Genomic DNA, 25,207 nt, shown 5'->3' on the forward strand with positions numbered 1-25,207 from the left:
TCTCTCTGGCAAAACTTTTAGAATCTAATTTCAAAAAACTCTAATGAACCCTCTGATACCTTCAGCTTTGTAAGCTCCCTCTGTCTAGCCAGCTGACCAGCACTACTCAGCCAGAAATTGCTCCAGAACTGGGGCACTGGCAGAAGAGCCCTGTCAATACCATTCAATGAGCATTTTGCTTGCTCCAGGCTGGGAGAGCACTGCAACAGAGCTTCCTCCTGCCCCAGAACAACCCCTGCTAATGAAAAAAGAGTCAAACCCCAAGGTTTCATTCCCCTTCCACTTCTTCCTCCTTCCCAGGTGGCTGCACAAACCTCACTCAAAACTAACTCCTTTTCTTTCTGTCTGAACAAGCATCAGAGGCAAACTAAATGTGAAAGGGAAAATTCAGAGAAACAATATGAAACAAACAGGATTTCCCCATAAAAATCTTCCTTCTCTGCCCATAATCAACATCAGGTGAAACATATTTAAACTAAACAGTCAAGATTGATATATTTTTAAAAATTCACATCCTTAACATTCTCAGAAGTAAGCAAGCTAGAATTTAGTATATTTAGAGATTATACATCTAATTACACTCCTCCAACTTTATTCATAGCTTTTAAAAATACATTTAGAAAGCAGTAAAGAGAAGGTCCGTCACTATTAAATTTTATCACTTTACTAAACACTCCCAGATGCTCAAATACAAAGGAGGTCAAAGAGCCTACTGCAAAGAACTTGGAAATCAAATTTTGCCACATATAGTAAAATGCATGTTTTCTATGCAAGGGCTCTCTCCATTTCAACTGCGCTGATGGACACCAATACTACAGCACACTTCTTGCCTTTGGTCAAAAATTCACTGCAAACTAAAGGAAAGATAATTTGAACATGAGAGCAGAACAGGTTTGAAATGAAATGGCCAATTCTCAAACTTTCATTTATCTCAGAACTGGCATTTGATTATGACTGCAAAACCTAGAGGAACACAGAAACCTTGGAAAGAAACATATCATTGATGAACTTTTTTGTTTTAAGTCAGCTTGTCCGAGGTCAGACACCCCAGAGTCTGCTGCTTCACAATGTCACCTACTGTAAAGATCACTACTGGGAATGGGAGAACGCCACTCAGTGCCCTTTGCCAGAGTTCTCTGGCAACAAACCTGTGGTAAGAGTGATGCTTGTCTTCTGCTTTTAACACATTGTCCCTTCTTGGGAGGCCAAATGTCTTAGGGAGCGGGGGCTGGAGTGAGTATGCCAGTGACTGGCACTTAGTGTCATGTTTAGAGAGCAGCTTCACATCCCTGCTCCAGGATCTCTCCCTGTGCATTAAGATAGTGCTCCCAAACTCCTCTGTAATCAGTGCAGGTGAGGAGTTTTGTATACTTGAATTTTGGTGTCATTAACAGCAATTTTTATTTCTGGAAGATCCTTTAGTTAGAAAACACTAACTAACACTCTCTTTGAAGGTTATGAATATCAAAATTGTACTCTCTCTGATCTGTTGCATAATTTTTTTTTAATAATTCAGTATCACCAATATCACACCACCTTGATGTGCTCACTGCACAAAGAGATCCTCCAAGTGAAAACCTTATAAGGGTAGAGATACAGAAAATACAATAGACCTGTAAAGCTAGGGATGCAAATTAATATTATTATTTTTCTTTTAACTAACAGTACTTTAGTATGGGTAGTTTAAATACCAAGGGAGAATAAGGTGCAGAGAAAATCATGTCCTTGCTTTGGGCCACACGCTTCATACTGTCCAGTCTTGATGTCTTAAGTTAGGTAAAAAGGAGAGAATTTGAAACAATGAATTATGAAAGGGAAAGGCAAAAGGCAGGAAAAATGTCCCACGGAAGGGTGATTTTGCTAGAACAAGATTGCAAATCCACAGGGGGTAATTAAGTAGCAGACTTGTACAGTATGTCAGATGTCTTGCATACAAACAAAATCATTTAACATTTTCAGCTCAAGATTTAGGTTGCTCATATGCAAGTTTCTGTTGTTTCTTCCAAAAAGAAAAAAGCATACCAAAGGAAATCCTAAAGGAGAAAAATTAGCATTCAATGTCTGGTAGCTCTTTTAATGGCTGACATAGATTTTTCTTAAGCTAAACTATTGTTAGCCACTATCCAACCTGCATATTAATGAGAAAATGAATGCCTCTCTAAAAATTTCAGCTACAATGTCACCATAAAAATCAATACATGGCTACGCACCATGAATACAGACACAAGCTTGCTTCCACCAGCATGTCTTGACATTCATTATCATAAAACTAACCGGAAAGAACTTCCACTTCTCTGTGTTAAACCTATTTTGTCACACTTTCCTGCATACCCAGGGCCATACTTGCAAAGTCACATTACTTTAAATGAATTGTGATAATACCATATGGCATATAGATCATGTATATGAACAGTGCCTTGCTGGATGTCTAATGCGCTATGGTGTGATACCTGCTAGACACCACAGACAAACAGCACAGATTCACCCAGAGGCTAAAAAGCCATGGAGAGGTTTGTGCAGTGCTTGCAGGGGCTGGTGCAGGTGGGACAGCCTTGGAGCAGGGAGGGGACAGCCTTGTGCTTGGCTGGGACACTGTGAAGTGACCAGAGGGCACTAGCCCCCACAACAGAGCCCTCTCTCAGTCCCATCACACCTGCTCCCCTGCTCCATATTTCAGCAGGTAGGAAGCAGCCCAGTCTGGCTTCTGCTGAGGATGATGGAGCACCTCCCTTGCACCCGAGGCGTCCGGACTTTTGTCCTCACAGCCTCACCTGGGCCATCACTGCCCCATCTCAGTTCATTCTCATTACAGGGGGAAACACTGCTGGGGCAAGAATACTGATGCCCTGATTAGCCAGCCAGGAGCCATGTAGCTTAGGAGCCCGTGGTGGACGCCCTGTTGTCCCAACCCAGCCAAGAGACATTTTGGATTGAATGCTCCGTTGCACTGGAGTGATGGCACATTTAAAATCCCAGCTGAGCTCTCACCCAGGGTAGCCTGCAACCTTATCATTCCTGTCACATGCTTTTATTTACAGGTAGCACAAATGGAAGGGAGGAAAAACAGATCTCATCATTATTGTGCCTTGATATATGCAAATGTATTCAAGACATGAGATTACCCACTGCGCAGAGACACCTGTAGTATTTAGGGACAACGGATGTGTTGAGTTTCTGCTTTAGCTGAGAATCTTCTGGCTTATGCTAGTTTCTTCCCATTATTAAATCCTGATTTTTTTTTTTTAATTTAATTTTCAAGAATTAACCTTGGGAAATTGCCATTCCTCCTCTTAGCACTTTCTAAGGAAGTCACATAATTTTATGGCTTGCTTCTCATAAAAGATACTTTATAACCCTCGCTACCCAGCTTGTGGAGCAAAGTCAATGTTTCAGCAAGTAAAGTTACTCTTTGGCAATTTTAAAAGCCACATGATTGTGGAGTATTCAGTTTGCTAGAATAAGCAGTGTAATTAACGAAAGTGGAAATAAAACAGTGTCTCTTCCTGGGGAAAAAAAACACACTCTTTTTAAATCATGAAGATTCAATTATATCTAATTATCTTAGCTATCAGTGCAACTCAGTGAAATGATCAGCTCGTATACTTGAATAGCCAAGTATCTCTGATTGTTACAGATCAGTACATAGGATTAGCAAGTACAAGCGCAGCAATCATCTGCTATACTTAAAAGTATGACCAACTCAGTATCCCAGATCAAAAAAATCCCCATTTATTGATAAAGAGTTGACTAATGGATTAAGTGGAAATGTTTCCCATTTCTCTAATTGAATATTCGAGACTTAATGTTTTCTCATGCACCATCAGAAAACTCACAGCTGACAATAACAGCTACTCCTATCTGCCTGCTTTGAAATACTTTAGACTTTGGGCAAAAAAAATAAAGGTAAGTCTATGGGTAATATTGTATAACTGTATGCATCTATACAGCTTCAGGTCCAATGACAACTATATGTAACAACACCTAAATAGATTAATCCTTTACCTTTTAATAGGAAAACATTTTAAGGGACTCTTCTTGGCCAGAGTACAGATAGATATTAGCACTGCTTTTGGACTGTGTTTGTGAGGGAGTCCCATATGTCTATTCCACAAGAAAGCCAGAACAGCTACAGCAGCAACGCAAATACTCTCTTGAGAAAGATAAACCAAAAATCACAGAAAATCAAGTAATTTCATTTTAGGCTACCTGCTGATTTAAACCAGAAAAGCAAAGTAATTTTGTAGACATTCAAATAAACATTGCTTTTTAATATGGAATTTTCTACAGGCTTGGAAGTGGGTTTTAAGTCCTATGGTGTTGTACATCTGTGAAAGAATTGTTAGGTTTTGGAGATTTCGACAGGAAGTCATAATTACTAAGGTATGTAACATAGCTCGCATATCTGCAAAAAAACCCCATTATGTCAATTGTTTTTTATTGTTTTTAACCTCTCTATATTAGGGACCTCATTTTTCACTCCTAGCTTCAGCAACTTTTCAATCATTACCATGTTTTCAGCCAAGTATTGATTTTACATTTTGCATTTATTCCAATAGCAAATCCATAAGAATATTCCATATGGGACCAAACTTGATTAATGAATACCGGACTTCACACCACCATAACACAAACATCTGTTTGTGGTCTCCCTTTTAATGAACTAAAATCGTGTTCCACTGCAGTTAAGGCCAGAGACTACCTTGACTTCAGTAGCAGCACACAGTTTTTACTATAAAATCTGTAGTCTTCCAAGGAGATGAAGGGTTATATGATCAGTTAGCATATACAGTCAAAGCTCCACTAATACCACTGTAACAATTTCCCCCAGCTATGTGCCAAGGGACTATTTAAATCACACCAGAATAGACTGAGGATGTTGCTACTGAAGCAAATGAGTCCACGTGTGTCATGCCAGGGATCAGGAACAGGTGTATCTTGTGTGAGGGGAACAGGATGTTGGATAAGTCCTGCTGCTGATTTCACAGAGTGGCTGTGATCTGAGAATCTCAATATATTATGGGTGACATACAAAACTGCTGTTTAACTGAGATTACCTCTTTATAAAAGTGTATTAGAATTGAGCTCACTGTGCTTTTTTCTTTGTAATCCCACAGAGTTAACAGTGTTACATGAGAGCAAAACTAGGAATTAAGGAATTGTTCTAATTATATTAGAATTATATTTTGCACAGGTTATACCAAGAAAATTGACAAATTGTTGAATTGTTACAGCCTTTTCTCTGTGTCTTGCACTCAGAAGCCAAGCTGTCCTACAATACATACTTTACATGCTCTGTACATGTACGATATATATAACACTGTACATGCTCTCAAGCCATTGGGCAACAAGACTGCAACACGCAGGTTAGGATATCTGTGACCTAATGAAAACAAACATTAACCCTTCTGAATGAAAATAAAATTTATCCCTTTATCATTCTTTAGGTGGTGACACATTCCTCTGGAGTCCTTGAGATCCACATGAAGAAACATGGCTTTAAAATGGGAGCTGGCCAGTATATATTCCTACAGTGCCCTTCAGTCTCACAGCTGGAGTGGCACCCTTTCACCCTCACCTCAGCTCCCGAGGAGGATTACTTCAGCGTCCACATACGGCTCGTTGGGGACTGGACTGCAGCCCTCTTCAAGGCCTTTGGAGCAGAGGAAAAAGCTCTGAAGGAATTGTGGATGTTACCAAGGTTTGAATAAGAGACTATATATTTTAAAATGTTATTTCTACATTTTAAAATAAATGCTAACATTTTACCTTTAATTCATTTTGCATATGTTTTTTATGATACATTATTAGATTGTAGTTCTGGATTCATAAATTCAACATTATGCTAAAAAACACCACAAACTACTAGGCATGAACTAGGGCCAGAAGCTACCAAGAGGAGGTGATGACTAATCCAAGACTTAAAGTCCATACCAATATCTTTATCTCTGTTGCTTCCATCTGGATCTCTAACACCTATATCTACACCTAAATATATCTATTTTGGAAGACAGTTGTTTAATAAATGACATTGGAAGATATCTGCTAGATTTGTGCCTCTATGCTTATGGTACTCATCACTTAATATCCAAAAATTCTAGTTTTTCCCTTTCAGTTACTTAGAGTCCCTGAAACATCTGCCTAAACCTTACTTCTTTCTCCTTTGACCTTGTCTCTATTTTCCAAACCCTGCTCCACTTTATAAAGATTATTTGTGTTCAAATTATGTATTTTTGGCATCTTAATACAAGCAGAAAGTTGATTCTCTGTTGTTCCAAGTCAGGCAGGGATCCTCTGAAGTCAAAGGAACCATCCTGACTTACTCCAGCCAAGGATCTGGCTCTGTACTGAATGGATTCAAACCACGTAGCTCTGCTTCTGCACTGCTTGCAGGAATAGGGGAGATTTTCAGCAAAGAAGAGCCCAGCATAGGATCATTTAAATTCTAGTGGAGTATGTAGGGCCTGGGACTGCAGGGACTGATTTCTCCCTGGAAAGCTCATAGACACCACTGAGCTGCAGGGTTTTATTAGAGGTTGGGTGCAGACAGGAAAATCCGGTCCAGTCCTTGCATTGTATCAGTTAATAAGAATTAGAAATGAAATCAGTGCCTTTGTTAAAGTCAAATGGAATGAGAAGTATGCCATTTCAGCAGAACTGGAGCAAAAATTGTTCAAGGTGATTGACAGCAAGTGTAAAAAATGAGGAAGAGAAAAAAAGTTATCAGATATTGCTTGCCACAATGCAGGGTTGAAATTAACAGTACTGTCATATATAAACACTCCTCTTTTTAATCTCATTAGGGTGCCTAATGACATCCTTCAGTTTCTTTCTTGCAATATACTAAGAAGAATATTTCAATAGTTAAACTAGCAATAAAGCAAAAAACAGGTCTTTTTCACAGTTTCAATATCTAAAGTTATACACCAAACTGGTGACTATATTAAAAAAGTAACATATAGCAAAGACTGTGCAGAAGACAGAAGACATAGCAACTGAATAATAAGGTAGGGTTAAGAATAAAATGTGTGCTTTTTAATTTCTTAAAGAGGATTAAAATAAATGTTCATACATATATATAGGTGGCAAAGAGAGTTGTGATTTCTGACAAATTTGGGAGCTAAAGCCATGGAATAGACTATTAATGTGAAAATAATTAAGTTCCATGTTATGTCTCTTCAGGATTTTGGCTGACTTAATTGCTGGTTTAATACACTGCCCCAAAATCTAACTGCTCTCACAGTCAGGAGTACTACACAATCATCATGGTGATCAGCAAATGCTTAAATTCTAAAAATAATCACAGAATCTGTTAATAATACTTCTTCAAAACTAAATATTTCTCCTGCCTTCCCCATGAATCTAATTTCTTTTCTAGTGAAATGGATAGGAAGAATATGGACAATCTAAACCACAGTAAGAAAGTCGATAGCCCTATTTTATACATCTCTTTGGCAAATGCAAATATAATTTTTTTTGGCACTTTGTTTACAATCTTCCTACCTTTGTCCACTCTGTCTAGATGAAATGAATGAGTTGCATAGCTCAGTTTCTCCTTCTCCTCTTTCTCCTCCCTGCTTCTCTGAGGCTTTGTGTTTGGCTCAGCTGTGTATCTGTGGCTGAGTAAAGCATTCAAACCAATGATGGGATCTCTGTCACCTGAGGATTTAGGAGCAGACTGACAAGACAAATCTCTTCAAGGGATGATTCAGAAATAATTGAACCTGTCTTATAGCACAGCAACAGACCAGAGAATCCTTGAAATTTCTTCCAGATCAATTTTTTCTCAATCTGCTGACAACAATGAGAATTGCTTCCAGCCTCACATTGAACTACATAGAAGGCTTATCTGAAAGCTGTTCTTAGGCACTATAGTTATATACCATAAATTAACCATATTTTGCAGGAATTTTTGAGTGCTCAAAAAATACTGGGTTGGGCAATAATCTAAATAATTGCACATATTTAAAAAAAACCTAATTCCTTATGTCTAGGGTCAGATTTCTAGCAATTATGCCAGAGTAGCTGTTTTGTTTGCTACTGCACTTGCAGGGCATTTTAAATATTGAAATAAAATGGTGAATGTTTGTTAGGACTTTTAAAAAAGTAACAATAAGGTTTGAGATACCCTTGTGTCCCCATATTTGTGCGTAGCATTGCTTGGGGATCCCCCTTTCTCTTCTTGTCAAGACACTTCATTTTAATTATGTGTGCCTATTTGTACTATTTAAGGATAAATTTTAACGATGATTCATGCAGTAAAGAGCACAAAACAGCAGAAAATCTAAAAGGAAGAAAAAGCCTTTTTTTTCCATAAGGAGTGAGTGTTGGTGAAACCATCTTCCAAGCATGTATGTTGTATAAAGACAGGGCTGGAAAGAGCACTCCAAAGTACTGTGTGTATTTACATTTCATGTAGCTAAAGGAATTAATCTGATTATTCAACAATCTTTTTCATCTCAAATTTTGACCAAAATTAATTTCTTGGCATCAGCAACACTGATTACAGGAGGCAGTAATATCAACAAGCATGTCTCCTTACACATTTTTGCCTTTACATCAGATACTAAGTACAGTATTATGCCAAATATATATTCCTGAAATACTGCTTTTTCAGAAAGAGCTGAGAAAATAGTAGTTCCCTTGCATATGATGACCCTTTTTTTCCTTCTCCTTTATTACTTTAACTCAAATACAGAACTTCTAAAAATGATTAATATAATCTGTTCCTCTTTACTTTGATATGTACAATATAACAAATAAAGCTCTAAAACAGGATGCTTTTCAGTAATTCATAATTAAATATGCAAATTCCACAGCTAAATTTGGACATGCAATTATATGACTAATCACATTTCAGAAAGCCAGAAAATTGCAATTGCATGCTTAAATAGATGGCCAGGCCCCAAATCCACATGGGTGCTCTTGTTCTCTCATTTCAGAGAAGACAGTTGCTTTGCTATTAAATAGCACTCACTGAAAATTAAATGTATTTGTATGGGCAATTTATGTGCTGCCTTAGACATGTATTTTCTCTTTTATTTTAACAGAAATTCAGTTTTGACAATGTGTAGCCCAACAAATGTTAACCTTTCTGTCACTTTATGTGTTGTTGACTCCTGACTGAATGTTTTTTTGCTGTAGACTGGCTGTGGATGGACCATATGGATCTGCAACCACAGACATCTTCCACTACCAAGTCAGTGTGTGTATTGCAGCAGGAATTGGAGTCACACCATTTGCCTCTATTTTAAAATCCATTTGGTACAAATGCTGCAACCCTAACACAGTACTGGCACTGCAGAAGGTAGGTGGAAAAGTTTACTGCTTCATTAAAAAGTTCCACAAGTGAGCCTACTTAGCCAGGGGAGAGAGGCAATTCAAAGCTAGAGTCTCATTTGAGTGCTTTGACTCGCTCTGAGAAGCAGGCACTCCCTTTCCAGTTGCCTTAGGAACTGCTGTGGGGTGAAGTCAGTGTCATTCTCCAAGAAAGAAGGTAGCCCAAGCTGCAATGTTTTTAGTAAAATTTGAAGGATCAGATTTTCAATAGCAACTGGAGATAACTGTGGAATGTCTTTCACAGCTAGAGAGATAATTAGGGAGCTACAAGAGAAACTTAGCCTCTTTCTTATGAAAAATAAATCCTGCAATGTCATCTCAATCAGAAGTGAAGGGCAGCACTTGCTCTTTGCCCAGGTGCAAGTTTCAGGAGGGTCCTTCAGCAGCATGTCCTGGTCCAGAAGGCTGCATTCAGCAACCATTTGCTGCTTTTCTCACATTCTCACAGTTGGGATATTAACCAGCACAGAAGGAATATAAAAGGCATTTAAGCTCTGGATGAGATGCATATATCAAGATGCATATTACTCCCTCGCAGCACTTTAATTATTTTGTTGAAAAAATATGTTCAGATCTATAAGGTAAAGATGGCACCAAATTAATTAACATACTCTTAATTTTCTAACCTGTTACATACCTTCTGCTAATGGCATGTGAGGCAGCACTGGGGACTATAGGTGAAGAAGAGATAAAAGGTGAAGTGGGGTGAGGGCAAGAAGGTAGCACAGAAAAAAATCAGCATTAAACATTCTCTTCCGTATCCATCATGGCAAGTGGTAGCTTGTGGACCTTACAGCTTTTAGGCCATTTTCCAGTTTAAAAGCTGAATCAGGAACTTTCAACATTTCACATTTAAGGACAAACATTGAAATTGCATTGGAAGGGACAGATCTCTGAAAGGGTCAATACATATGGAGCTGATTGCAGGACCAGGGGGCTGATCTTTTTAAGTGAAAGAGTGTTAAAACTGGCATCTTAATGACGAGCTGCCACTGAAAAAGAATCTGGGATTTTAGTAACTGAAGAGTTGAGGACAGGTTCAAATTGCCAGGGGGGATCTTTGAGGCAGAAAAAGCACTGAGAAGGGAGGGAAATAAAAATGGAAATACATGCCATTTGAGAAAACAAGTGTATTTGCAAGCACTACAATTGTACCAGGATGATCTTTTTCACTGGAAGGAGAGCTACTCATATGCATACAAACTTTTTATATGTAGATTATGTATATTCTACATGTATACAAGTAAAAGTGTTGTTGTTGTTATTATTGTCATTGTTGCTATCTTAAGGGGAAAAGAACAGAATTTAACTACGCATCAATAGAATATTTGAGGGTGTTCATTCATAGAGAGAATTAGGGAGAATTTCGGCTAAGTGTGCCTGCAAAGATAAATGCATCGTGCATTCTGCCATACCTTTCTGCAATAGAATTTTTTTTCCCATATTTTTCTATAGTTTTTCTGAATTCCTGTGAAATACAAAATTATTAGGATTTCTACTTGTCTTTTCTTTATATCTTGGCTTCCTTACTGGTGCAGTGGGAATAGCGATGTTTATTTTTCACAGGTGTTATGAGGCTAAATTTCATCAGTGCTGGTAAAATATTTTGAAAGTGTGGATGAAAGGTCATGGGGAAGTTCACAGCATTACTTAAAAAAATTTAGCAGTCATCTCAGTGAGAGCGATTAATCTCAGGGTAGCTCCACTTTTTTTTTCCATTGGTTAAAAGCTTCCACTTGTAGTATAATTACAAATAATTTAATCTTCCTCAAAGTATTCAGCACTCTCTTTTTGCCATGATGAGTACCATAGAAATGTCTATTAAGGAAATAAATAAGAGGTTTTTCTTTTTTTTAACAATTTCGTTTTGATTTGAGTACAGCTATCATTACAGTTATTGAACTAATATTTCTTAGTGTTGCCCACATATGGTTGAGATATAAATACTCATAGTTTCCATAATGTCTGCAGCTGTATAATTTAAAAAACCGAACAAATCAAAAGGAGTATACATTTATCTAATTGATTCCTCACAATTAAAAAGCCTTAGAGCCCTCATTTCCCCATCATTTTTTGTATGTACTACCAGGCATGGCTGGAAAGTTTCTACTGGCTCTAGTTATGCATAATACGATTTTTTTTTTTCACATTAGTGGTTTCATTTTTCAGATCAATTGCTACTGAAATTGATAAAATTGTACTGATCCATCAGATTCTAGTGTTAGCAAACATCCACTTTCTCTTCCCTACAAAAGACATAAGAAGGGTCCTACTGAGTAGCACCAAATATCCATCTAGCCCCATATCCTGTCTCCAATGGTGGCTCTTCATGAACACCTAGAGAAAAGTATACAGACCAGAAAAATCAGATGGTGATTGGTTTTACAGGACACTTCCTCACCATTGAGTGACTTGTAGCTCAGTAACCCCTTGATACAAAAGCTGTACTTCTGTCTTTAATTTCCCTTTGTGGCTTTTTCTTCCATGGAGTAGTCTAATTGTTTTTTGAATCCATGTATACCTTAAACAACCATAGCATGTTGTGGCAGTTCAGCTACAAGGAAAGGAAAACACAATCAGCCTCTTCCATTTGCTTTGGGACTGACTTCCACGCCTGAGGTAAATATCTGCCCCAGTCTCCTGCATAAAAATCTTGTCTTAAAGACCTAAAAACCTAGGCTCTTTCTTCTGTCAAATGTAACCACCTTTCTGATCTTTTTTGATAACAGTTTAAGCTTTTTGCCTCAAATTTAGGAATATGATGTTGAACCTTGTTATGCGTTTATGGGAAAGGCCATTTGCTGCCACCCTAAGTCAGTGCCTCCTGTAGGCTGCCAAACCCCCCTCCTGCATGACCACTGAGATTTTTTTTGTTGTTGTTTTGTTTGTTTGTTTGTTTGTTTTTGTATGCTACAGCCCACAGCTAATGCAGTATACCCAAGAGCATGAAGGACTGGAGGCTTGCAGGGAGGTGCCCACATGCAGGTGTAGGTTTTTGCAGGGATATTCATGCCTAGGAGAGAGCAGCAAGAGTCAGGGAAGAGGGATGCCCTCCTCTGACACCCATTTAGTGAAAAGCTGGCTTTGCCCAGAGCTGCAGCTCCAACTCTGCCCTCAGGGAGCAGGGAGAAACAGATGAATGCTCTCCAACAGATAATTACTAATGACTTTCCTCATGATGGAAGCTGATTTACAAAGAATGTTCTTTCACCTTACAGGAAAGAGGTAACACAGCTCTTGCTCTTGTCCATTGTACAAAATACAGGATGTGGGAAACTGAAGGATAAATATCCATGAATTGCAAGAGCATTACAGAAATAAGCAACTATTCAAACCCCAGCTTTGATCTGATTAATAGCAATACTGCATCTAACTCAATTTGCAAAAAGAGCACTTGGAAAATTTAAGACAGTTTACTTGGGCAAGCCATCAAGCTGATAAATGCAATTGATGGCAGTAGGGTGGGTGGAGACTAATGAAACATAAATCTAAACCAGATTTTTAAGGGTCCTAAATAATTGCAGTCAGTTAATAGTATGAAGCTTACAAGAAAAAAACAGGATTCAGAATAATCTTTAATTATATAAATGCACTGGAGCTACTTTATTCTTCTGTTTTAATAAGGATTAATTTTTTTGGTGCATTTATTGTATTTTAATTATATATGTAATATGTTGTGCTATGCTATGGGAAGCCAGTGTAAAGAAAGGAAGACTTCTTTGTAAACACCATTTATTTTAACATATTAGACTAGAAGTCCTCTTTGATCTAAGGGAAACTAATTCCTTTTACCCATAGGCCATACTTCTTCACTATCTCTTTTCTTTCTAAGATTATAATCGCAGCCAAAAATATTTCTTCTAACAATTACAGTCTTTCTTCATCACCAAATGCCTGCCACCTCTTAATGTGAAAATCAGAGGCAACGCAATGGGTGCCGCGGGATGAGCTCAAGGAATTTTTGCAGCTTCAGAAAGCTGCATCCTTTCCTCAGAGGAGTGTGCCAGGGGTGGCTTGTTCCAACCAGTGGGACTGGCTGTTCCTGTGACAGCCAGGCCTGCAAACAGCTAAAAGCATTCCTTCGAGATGCATAGTCTGATGTTCTGGAAACCGGCTCCCCAGTTTGAAGACTGTATTGTCTCAACTCATTGGCCAGCTTGCCTTCCTCCTTCCCTGAATGTGCTTATCTCCCAGTCCTGCCCACATGCTCCCAGTTGCTACCCAATGAACATTTCTTTACTCATTTAGAAACACATATCTCCTCTCCACACACATGTACTAAATATACATTTCCATCAAATGCACTGCTGAAAAAAACTTGAGAAATAAGATGATCAAGTAGAATCTGGGGGAAGAAATTTCTCACTACAAATCAACAGCTATGGTGTGATACAGACTGACAGCACTCAGTGGGCTGATTTTCGAGGTGCTGAGTATATAGAACAACTTTAGGACTTAGACAGAAAAAAGCTACATACAGGTTAAGGCTATAAACCTTACCTAGTTTTGGTAATTTAAAATAATGCTGTTGTTGGCCACAAATTTGAAATTCTAGAACATTAGTGGGCTTGCTTTTTCCTCATAACCTATGCCAGGGTAAATCAGCAGCAACCCCCCTCCATAAAGCAATGAGGTCATATTTAAGGCAAAATATTGAAACAGAAGGGGAAAAAGCAAACAGCCAAGATGGTTAGTACTAAAGTTCCACAGACAGTCTTATTCCTGGGCTGTAAAAATACCCTACTTAACCCTGAATGCCTTATCTCTGTTTCTGGGATCATACATCATTTATATTTCTTACATAAACCACAGATGGTCTCTTACAGTACACTCAGATCTAGGAAACATCTCAAATTACTGTTAGTGTCTTTCACCAAATTTCCACTGAAGCATGGTATTACCACATTTTTCTCCCACCACCTTACCAGAAGTCTGACAACCTAATATATTAAATCTTTGGGAAATCTCTTTATAGCTTTCTGGTTTCTTTCTCTGGTTTTTCATTTCAGAAGTGTCCAATACGCATTTTTATCCCATTGATCCTGTGGAAAAGAGTTAATGATTGCCTTGGGAACATACTTCCCAGATCAACTTTGATATTGCAGTACAATAAAAGACAGAGGGGCTGGTGAGCAGAGGAGATGAGTTGGAGAAAGCTAAAGGATTTTTCAACAAAATAAAAATCACAGTCATAATAAAATAAGTTCCAATCATTCAGTTTTTAATAACTTATACATTGTCCTTCCTGCTGTTCCTTTCACATCTGAAACTGTGTATTTTTAGACTTCCTCCATGTTTGTGAATTTCTTTGGACAAATTTTGAAAATGCACAGCCTGCAGAGGCCCATTTGACATTTGGCACCATCTGGTCAAAATAATGGTAGAGTGTGCGGCAAGAGCTGCAGAATCTGAGTAATAAGAACTGCAATCAGGCTTATCTCGTAATTGTGCTTCACACTGACATCAGGGTAGTGCCTGGACAGACAGCCTGGGAATTTCATACCCTGGGAATGTCTGGGTAGAACAGGAACTCACAGTTGAGTTGTCTCCATTTCTCCATTTCTCCATATCTAGCACAAAAGAGCAAGTAGAGCTTGGCGGTTAGGGGGAAAGTATGTGCCTGAAGACAATAACCTAAAGCACACAGAACGTTGAGTAGCTCAGTTCTTGTGAGAAGCACGATCAATAGATAACCGTGTTCTCTGGCTTGGGAGTGCTTGAAGGCTGTAGATCGAGAATATTACCTAGGAGGTGGGCAAATCCTATAGACTAGGGGAATTCAAAGGTGTACTGGGACATTCCTCATTCACTAGATTGGGTGCTGTGTATAGTAGATAAGTTTCTGGGTCTTTGGGGAACGCTTGCAGCTTGGCCATGGGTAGGAGCATTTGGGCTATATGGTACCTGAAACACGAACGTATCTGGTGGGTGTACGGGCCAAATATCATCCGTTTGCGAGATAATGTTTGGGTTTTTGATGGAGTGGCATGACGTATGATGAGGATTATCCTACATTTCATGGACTGTCTGATGGCACAGAGAGTATGATGCATTGTCATACATACTCTGGAAGAATGAAGAAAACATGCTGGGGGGGAAGGGGGGGCTGTGTTGGCTTCATACAAGGCACTGAGCTGAAACCAGGGGATGGACTGGTCCCAGTCCTCTACACAGCACAGCAATGCTAGAGGAGATTTCCAACTGGGAAATCATGATGGTGTTGAAGACTCGCTAAGGTAATTCCTGATGGGCCTGACTGAGTTTCAGTGCACTGATAAGATCCTGACAAGGGAATTTCATCAGTTCTGAGGCAGTTCCTGCTGCAAAATTTATTAACTTGTACACATACAGGACATTTGCAAATGGTCACCAGAAACCATTCCTGCAGAAGCGGTCATATAGGACAGCCTTCTAGAATTAGCTAATTAGTTAGAAGATGCTTTATATGCAGCTAAGACAACAGATCACAATAGATCATGCACATGCAGGAGTGGTCACAATGATCCCTGGGCCAGCTGGCTATAAAAACTGGGCAGAAAAAGGTTCTTGTGGACTCCCACTGTTCCAGCTGAAGATGCCAGAGGAAGGACTCTTGAAATAGAAACTCATCATCATATGGACAATGACTAACAGTCTTGTTTGAAAGATTTTTTTTTCCTATGCAAGCATTACCTTATGCCAAGATATTAATAAATTAGCTTCTTTCTTTAAAAAAAAATCAAAAAAAACCAAACTCTGCTATATTTTCAATTTACTGCAATAGAGTAGGAAAAATAAGCCATAGGAATGATTAAAGGATGCCTCTCAGTGGCAGTGATCCCAGGAACATTTGGTTTGTCATAGACACAATTATAGGATGACTTGATCTCATCCTCTAATTTCTACCTGTTGAACAAAACTTTGATTACAGGCTCTCCAACCCAATAGACAATAAACAAAAAAGATGAAAGGTGAAACTAGTGAAATCTGGATAAGAGAAATTGTGTCAGTTTTTGATAGAGAGGAGGGTTTCAAACAATAGAAGACCGATCATGGGATAGCAGTTCATTTTACCCCTTTGGCAATTGTAAATTTAGTTTCAGGTTTCCCTAGGAACTGCTCCAAATTAAACATGAAAAACATTTTTGAAAAAGGAATAGGGACTATTTCTCACTATTTCTCACCTGTTTTATACAGGGCATATGACTTGAAGAACATAAGTACCTTTTGGCAACATCAAGAGTTAGCCTATGGCATAAGGTCTTGAGAAACAAGGAATTCCTTGCTTCGATGCTGAATAAAACTGAAATTAAATAATTCCAAAATTTCAAATTATCATCAAATTACTCGCAAGAAATGAAGGGCTAGGTATTACAAGTCAAAGCAGAGATGCACTGGCAGGGCCTTATGGGAAGCTTGCCCATTGCCTACTTTCACTAGCACATTAATATATCCACTTACTGTTAAGATGACAATCAAAATTTTAAAATATCAAAATTATGTTCAATTATGTTTACTATAAGTTTAGTGTGGAGAAGAACCACACACTATATGGTTAATGAGTTGAGCCAGTAATTAGGAAGTTTTATCAAAAGTTTGCTTCTTGTTAAATCCCTTTACTTTCTTTGACAGGTTTATTTTTACTGGATTTGTCGAGACCCATCAGCATTTGAGTGGTTTGCTGATCTTCTGTTCCATTTGGAAACAAAAATGGCTGAAAAATGGAAAAATGATTTTCTAAGCTATCATATATTTCTTACTGGCTGGGATGAAAGTCAGGTAATAATGAAATTGTTACAAGTCAGAGTTAATGTACCTTCCTTTTCCAGTATGGTAACATATGGAACAGGAACAGCTGAATAAATGATGGATGAAGCAGAGAGAAAAATAACTGTAAATATGAAGATCCTAAGATGTCTGTTTACATCTCACATTTAGGAAAACAGGAATGAGAAAACAAGCCAGTGATTCCTCCAATCCTGCATCTTGTCTTGGGCAAAGATGGTTACCAGGTGTCTCACAGAAAAGTGCATAGAGCTTTCAGGAGCTGATCAAGGGATATTTTGTTTATGTCTTAGTCTTTCATTAGATTCTGATATTTTTGTGCTGAAATGTTGAAGACTGTCTAAAAAGTGTAGGTTTAATTTACTCTTATTATTTAATACAACTTCTGTTGTAGTAATTCATATATATATATATATATACATATATATATATATGCATACACATAGATATACATAGTTACATATATATATATTTATATCCAGTGCATTTTTGAAAAGTACTGCAATTGGAAAATTTGGCAACTAACTCCATGGTCTAATTCATGTTGTTCGAAAAGACATTTTCTCTGATTGACTTTCATTTGCCATCTCATAATTTCATTGGATCATACCACCTCAGGCACTTAATTCTTTGACTGGGTCAATATTGTTCAACCTCTTTAGTCTTTAGATAAACACAAATATGTTGATTTTCTCTCTCTCTCTCTTTCTCTCTCTCTCTTCCCTTTTTAATGGATCACTCAGATCATGCAGTGATAAGTCAGGCACCTGCCAGAAAAACTCTAACAGGGAAGTCTTTACTCTACTGTTTTATTTCCTGCTGTCTCTGTTGAATGAAGGACTGCCTAGTAGAGATGAAAAAAATACAGATTTCATAGAGCTTTTCCTTTTCTGCCTCTGCTGATACAAAACCCCCATTGTTTCTTTCTGCTTTCCTTAGAGTTTCTGTCAAGTAATGAGGTATGTGCATAAAACTGTATTCAGAAAAATCCACTCCCATTGTGAAGTATATTGCAGTTATAGAAACTACTGCTCTGCATTAGCAATATCACAGGGTATTACCTAAAACCTGCTGTTAAAGAAGCTATTGGAGAACCTAAAAACCACAAAGCTGCCCTCATCTTTCAGCTATCACCTCTCTTCTCTCTTCGGCAAATATCAGGCCAGAAGTCAGGTAGGGTGACAATGGTTCTTGACAATGGTGGGTGTCTGCCTCTCTTCACTTGTGTGCCCTGCACTTTTCTGAAGGGACTTCTTCCTCTCTTCAAGCCCATGATCTCTCTCAGTTCCTGTCAGAGGAAGGTTCTTCAGTGGCTATTTCTCCCACTCTGACCTGGGCACTGTGCTCAGTAACATCATCTTCTTCAGATACACAAAAAGCTCCCTAATCTTATAGGACTTTATTTTTAGTAAATTCCTGTTCATCACTCCTCAAAATTTGAGCTTCTGCACCAGTAATATTTGAATGATATTTTACTTCTCCCCTGGCAAAAAACAAAACATTCTCAGGGTTCTCTCCCTGTCTCACCATATAGATGACCAGTGGTCAAGTGAAGTTGAACTCAAGGAGGAAGAAGGGCATTTTAAACCTTCTAGTACACCCTCCTTTACTGACAAGTGTCTACTCCTCAGACATGTTTGTTCGATGCTTTGAGCTCTTTGAAGATTCCATGTTGGCTACAGATGGTCAAGCAGATAAGGCACATGGTCTGCCTCTGCTTGGACAAGTCCCTGCAATACCCCTGGGACTCCTAGGCAACCTCAGCACTCTGAGCTATTAAAAAGGCTAATATCAAAAATCCTGGGAAACTCCCACTTAATGAGAACAGCCCATCTTATCAACGGGACAATTTTGCTGCAAACAATTCAAAAATTCCACAGTTTTCTACCTCCCACTCTTACCAAACACTTTAAGGTCTTTCTTAGACTATTCCTAATCCTTCATGACAGTGACTCAAACTAACAAGAAGAAGCTTTTAGAAGCATGACCTCTTGTGACAACTTTGCTTGACAAGAATAATTGTGTTGGTAAGGAACATGGAAGATCATTAGAAGAAATATATAGTACTCCTACAAAATGGATCTAAATTTCAGCAACCACTTCTGCAAAAGTGGTTATGATACTTAGTCCATGCTAGGGCCTGGACCAAATGCAAAGTCCATTATTAACTTACTTTCCTCTGTTAATTTCTTGATAGTGGAAGCAATGATGATAGTCTGTAGTGAAAACAAGCATATTACTCCTACACAAGAGCAGTACAGTTAGGAGTGACGGTGGTTTTTGTTTTTAAATGCACCTGGGAAGTACCCAGACAGCACAGTAGAGGAGTGTGCAGTATAGGAGCTGAAGGACGGTAAATGCCCCTGAAAATAAGGATTTTTTTCCTGGCACTTGGGAGCTGAGAAACTCACTTGGTTCAGTGCTTCACCTGAGGTGATCCACTTCCTGTACCTACCTCTTCCTGAGGAGAAAATTCAAAACATTGAAGGTTTTACACAGAGTCACAGAATTGTTAGGGATGGAAGAGACCTCTGGAGATCCTGGAGTCCAACCTCCCCTGCTAAGGCAGGGTCACCTAGAGCAGGTTACACAGGGACTTGCCCAGATGGGTTTTGCATATCTCCAGAAAGAGACTCCATAACCTCCCTGGGCAGCCTTTTCCAGTGCTCTGCTGCCCTCAGGGTAAAGAAGTTCTTCCTCATGTCGAGATGAAACCTCTTGTGTTTGAGTTTATGGCCATTGTGCCTCATCCTGCCACTGGACACCACTGAAAATAGTCTGGCACCATCCTCCTTCCAGCTGCCTTTGAAAGATTTACATGAATTAATGAGATCCCCTCTCAGTCTTCTCCTGACAAAACAGGCCCAGCTCCCACAGTCTCTTCTCATAAGAGAGGTGCTCCAGACCCCTCATCATCTTTGTGGTCCTCCGCTGGACCCCTGTTTTTACCCCTGCTGAGCTTGTATATCCACTGGGTTTTTCATCAGTACCAGAATGCTCTGGACTAGGCTCTTAGGTACTTTTGGAAAGACTTTTCACAATTCTAGTAATATTGTGAACTTTCAAATACTCATCTCCTTCTCTCTTGCTCTCGCTCTCGCTCTCCCTCTCCCTCTCCTTCTCTTTCTCCCTCTCCTCTCCTCCCATTTGATAATTGCATAGTGTCCTTTCCCTCATTCCATCTTTCCCAGCATTACTGCTTTTGCCTCTTACTTGGAATATATGTTTTTGACTCTAAAATTAATATTTTGTAAATTTGCCTTTAGGCTACTCACATAGCCCTACATTGTGATGACAAGATGGATGTAATTACTGGTTTGAGACAGAAAACCTATTATGGAAGGCCAAACTGGGACAATGAGTTCAAGAAACTAGCTGAAAACCATCCTAGGTAAGGCAGGCTGGTTTCTAACCTTGTTAGGTGACTCTTCTCTCAGCATAAACAGTGGGAGGAGGGGAGAGCAAACCTTTCTAAATGACCCTTTTAAAACAATTTCTTCTTTTTTGCTGTGTGGAAAGAAGATTTATGCTTAATGAAGATTTTAATGAAGAAATCTCGGAAAGAGAATGCCAATAAAATCTAATTTTTGGACAAGAAAATCTAATATTTAGAAGTATTTCAATATCCTGGCCTTTGTCCAGATATAATTGAAACACACAATCCAATTACTGTTCTGCACAAAGGACAAAGTAGCATTAATTTCCCTTGAAGATGGTTATTAAAGAGATAAACTGTGATTTTTTTCTTATGATGTCAAGGATATGTTTGTTCCCCTAACATATTTGGCCACTCTTGCAAGACTATGCTGTTCTGTTATTAGTTCATCTCTGCTGGCAAAGACAGTTCATTTGAACTTGGTGGATTTGCTAGTGGTCTGAGAAAAGCTTCTTTGTTCCTGAAAGCCTTTGAAGCAAGAATTTGAAATATTTTGTGTTCAGCAGTAGAAAATTCCAGAATCTTTGTGACTTTGTGATTTCCAAACATTTACCTTCTAATGCAAAATAAAGGCTTGCACTTGGAAGACAGAGATACGAAAAGAAAAAGGAGAAAACTTCTTTTAAAAGATGAAAAAGACCCAAGAAAAAGCTGAAAGGGAGGAGATCAAAGAGAATACAGTAAGCTACAAGAATACCATAAAATTGCAAAAATAACAGTAATAGAGAATTCACTTGATGGAGGTCAAAATAAATACAATCAGGAAATATGAAAGATTAAAAGCATAAAAAGGCCAAGAATATAAAATATGACTTTTGAAAGACCTTTCATAGGGATTCTACTATATAAACAGAGCTTTTAAAGTTATAGTTGAAACATTATTTTTTAACATTAGTTACTTCTGCAACTCTAAGTACAGATGAGATAAAAATGTTTTTCTGCTGCTCAGGGGGGATATGGGCATTAGCTTTCATACTGGATCTTGAGGTAGTTCCATAGAAAGCCAGTCCTAAACTGACAGAAAAATCTCAAATTTTTTTTTGTGAGCTTATATATCCATGTTTATGGTCAATGTTGAACCTTTTAAAGAAAACCTTGCATGAAATAAGGATTCCTTATGACAGAAGAATACCCTGATTTTTCTTGCTCTGAGTCATAGAAGATTCAAGAGTCAAACAGAAGAGTTTCTACTGTGTGATGAAACAATCAGCTTTTAGGATCTGAATAAATTTTGGGTCCCTGTGCCTAGGTTGACAGAGTTCCCCCTGGCTGCAACAGTGTCTTTTAGCAGATTAGCAGGAATACACCACTTCAGGTTAAACCTGGTGCAATTGAGCAGCAGAGCAATTTGGGCATGACTTCTGGGGGCTACAGCTTGGGCACCAAAATCATATCCACAGCCCCTCCTTTACAGGAACAAACCTTTTTAAACTCATTCTATCACTTGTCACTTCCTCTGCATTTCTGCAGGTTGAGCTTTCCCCAGCAGCACAGCACATTTGTGAATCTGTGTCTTCATGCATGTTTTAAAGCAATGTGTGCAGTGTTGGAGAGAAACCCTTTGGGCAGTTTCTAGCAGGCAGCCAGGATACCAGCTCCCTATATGCTTGTGCACGTATGAATGCAATTGTTTGTTACGTTTGTCATGTTCTTATTTTATAAGAAGTACCTATTTACAAATGTTGTTATTAAATCAGCCATTTTAAAATTGTCTGTGGGCAGAAAAGTGTTAGAATAGGCAGCAGGGGGGCTGGGGTGGGGGGATGGACAGAAGAAGAAAACTCAGAAATAACTTAGCATTTTGTATAATTTTTTAGGAAAAAATTAACTCAGCTGGAGAAAAAGCACTTAAAATTTTCAGCTCAAGTAGTATGTTTGCCTCTCTGAAAAAGCTATGCAGATCAAAACCAAACAGTTACCATTTAAAACATTTTGTGACCTCTAATATAGCAATCTCATAAATAATGTAATGAGACATAATAAACATGAAAGTATTAAAATTATTATACTCTAACATAGCAGCACTAATTATACAGTACATAACACAAAGTATACAGTAACACAAGATTTTTCAAATGTATTTCTCAAAAAGCCATTTGAAAAGATGCAAAGCTGAAAGCAGCCAAAAAGCACAGTGTATCCATTTCCTCTGCTACTCTCACGTTTGTTGTTGTTATTGTGATTCCAGCAACAGTATTGGTGTATTCTTCTGTGGACCCAAGGCTCTCTCTAAGATCCTGCAGAAGACATGCAACTCATATTCGTCAGTTGATCCAAGAGGAGTTCAGTTTCACTATAACAAAGAAAGTTTCTAGGCTGTACTTCTTAGCTGTATAATAGATATTACCAGACTGTGTATTTTTTTTCCCATCTTCTCCCATCCTCTACTCATTCTGCAGCATTCTGCAGGTCGCATATTAAGAGTCGCAGATTGAAATAGATGTATTGACTTCAGTAGAAAAATGCCATCCTATGGCAGCTAAAGATTTGGACACCTTCCTTAGCCTTTTCATTGCTTACTTAATGATGCTGTGAATCCCTCTACACCTGTGTGAAAACACACACAAACCATAACCTTTGAAGAAAAAGGTATGAGTAAAATAGATATTCAGAGCCGTACTTAGCTGTTGTGTAGATTGCAGGCAATACATCCCTGCTGTTTAAATCATGCCCATTGAAAGCATTTCCTTCCCGGTTTTCTGATTTTACACTCCCACTGCACACACATCCATATCCACATTATATTTTCTACCACAGCAACACCATTTCTATACACTCTGTCAAATTCCAAAGGAGAAAATTTGTTTTGCCCTACCAAGCTATGCACCATTTAAACCTGACATTTCTATGGGAATGGTGTCTGTGTATCCCATGGACTAATATGTACTTAGGCTTAATAGGCTAAGAGAACTACGGAAATATTTTGCACTCAGCAAATGGATCTCATGAGACATCCAGCTGAAACTGTGGGAAAAAGTTTCATGACAGAATGACTGAGGTGGGAAGGCATCCCTGGCTTCTACTCCAAACGTCTTGCTCAGAGCTGATTCTGTGAAGAGAAGAGTGACATCAGCATTCTTCCATTCCTCAAGAACCTTCTCCCATTACCATGACTATTAAAAAATAAAGAATGGCAAGTTCCCTCAGCACTTGTGGATGCATCCCATCAGTTTCCATGGACTTGCTTAAAATATCCCTATCCTGATCTTCCTTCACTGAGGGTAAGCATGAATTTTTTCAGATCTCCCCATTTGCCTGAGAGGCCAGGGATCTCTCAATGTCAACCTTATCTGTAAGAACTGAAGCTAAACAGGAATTGAGTACCTCTACCTTTCTCCATAGCCTTGGGTGCCAAGTTCCCCACCCCATTCAGCAGCAAAACAACATTTTTCTGGCCTTCCTTTTGCTACTGATGCATGCACAGCAGCTCTTCTTCTTGCCCTTCACTTCCTTCACCAGATTTAACTCCCAATGGGCTTTGGCTTTGCTGACCCCATCCCTGCACACTCATTGTCTCTATATTCCCTGCATCATCTGCCCTTGCTTCCACCTCTTGTATGCCTCCTTTTGTGCTTCAGTTCTGTCTGGAGGGATTTGTTCAACCATATGGATCTCCTACCATCTTTGGCTTAGTCCACAGCAAGAGGGATCATATTCGAACCTGCAGAAGGTGATTCTTGAAAATCCTCCAGTTCCCCTGGACCCCTCTTCTCTCAGGTCCTCTCACAGGACCACACTGCATGGGAAACTTCTAGGCATTGAATTCCTCCTGTGTCCTCTCCATGCCACATGTATTAGTGTACATGCACTTTAGGAAGGCATCCGGTCATGTGAGTTTTCCAAAAGAGGTGTTAGATCTTTCCTCACCCTGCTTTTCTGTAGACACTTTCTAGTTTGTGTGGATACCTAGGGGTAGACTTCCCTTCTGCCCTGATTTTTTTGGTTGTGACATCTCTCCTGTTCACATCTATCCTGTACACTTTATTTGTTGCTCCAGTCCACCACCTCCTCATTTGATTGTCATCCACTCCCTTCCCATCACACAACATTCCATAAACTACAAAAGGGAGAAAAAATATTTCCCTCTATCACAGCACAGAGAGTAAAACCACTCCGTATTTGAGTTGGACTGAGGTGTAGCAGTTCACTAGGATCACAAAATGCATTTATCCAGCCACATAATAAAAATGGGAGATAGGAAACATCCTGCGTATGTCAGCATTTGAATGACAAACAGATGACAACATTATATATGTATCCTTCCCCACAGGCAAAAAATGCCCACTAGAGGGGACATAACTGTATAGACAAAAGAAACAGAACAATAAAAATTATGACAGATAATTTGTTTTATATGTCTTCTACTAGGGGATATGGTGTGTGTGAACTGAAATTGTTCCACAATATACAGTTGTATTATTATTGTTAAGTTTAGGGCAACACATCTTTGTTTTAAAATAGTTTAAGTTTTTTTTAAATGTCTGCCTATGTGAAATGATTAATGCAGAGCATACTGTGTTAGCAGTAGAGTGAGGAGAGAATTAGAGCCTCTGCCAGTTCACCTAGAGGCATTTATCTTTTATTTTTTCCCCTGGTGCCCATGCTGAGCCTCAGGGTAAGCTGACACATTTTCTAATATAAATTAAGCTTTTTTTTTTATGTGTGTTGAAA

At 38.7% G+C, this 25,207-nt stretch overlaps 1 protein-coding gene across 1 annotated transcript in view; it reads left to right on the top strand.

Annotated features, from left to right (window-relative positions):
• Positions 1-22,851, top strand: part of NOX3 (NADPH oxidase 3) — a 39,480-nt gene extending 16,629 nt beyond the window's left edge. Inside the window, exons 7-13 of the mRNA XM_071428043.1 lie at positions 1,024-1,153; positions 4,288-4,380; positions 5,445-5,698; positions 9,142-9,304; positions 16,948-17,094; positions 20,367-20,491; positions 22,725-22,851. Coding sequence (XP_071284144.1) covers positions 1,024-1,153; positions 4,288-4,380; positions 5,445-5,698; positions 9,142-9,304; positions 16,948-17,094; positions 20,367-20,491; positions 22,725-22,851 — 1,039 coding nt within the window. The remainder of the gene's footprint in view (positions 1-1,023; positions 1,154-4,287; positions 4,381-5,444; positions 5,699-9,141; positions 9,305-16,947; positions 17,095-20,366; positions 20,492-22,724) is intronic.
• The last annotated feature ends 2,356 nt before the right edge of the window (positions 22,852-25,207 follow it).

This window comes from Agelaius tricolor, unplaced genomic scaffold (genome assembly GCF_023055355.1).
Source record: "Agelaius tricolor isolate 1412-34295 unplaced genomic scaffold, bAgeTri1.0.p SCAF_1, whole genome shotgun sequence".
In the NCBI taxonomy this organism is placed as follows: domain Eukaryota; kingdom Metazoa; phylum Chordata; class Aves; order Passeriformes; family Icteridae; genus Agelaius; species Agelaius tricolor.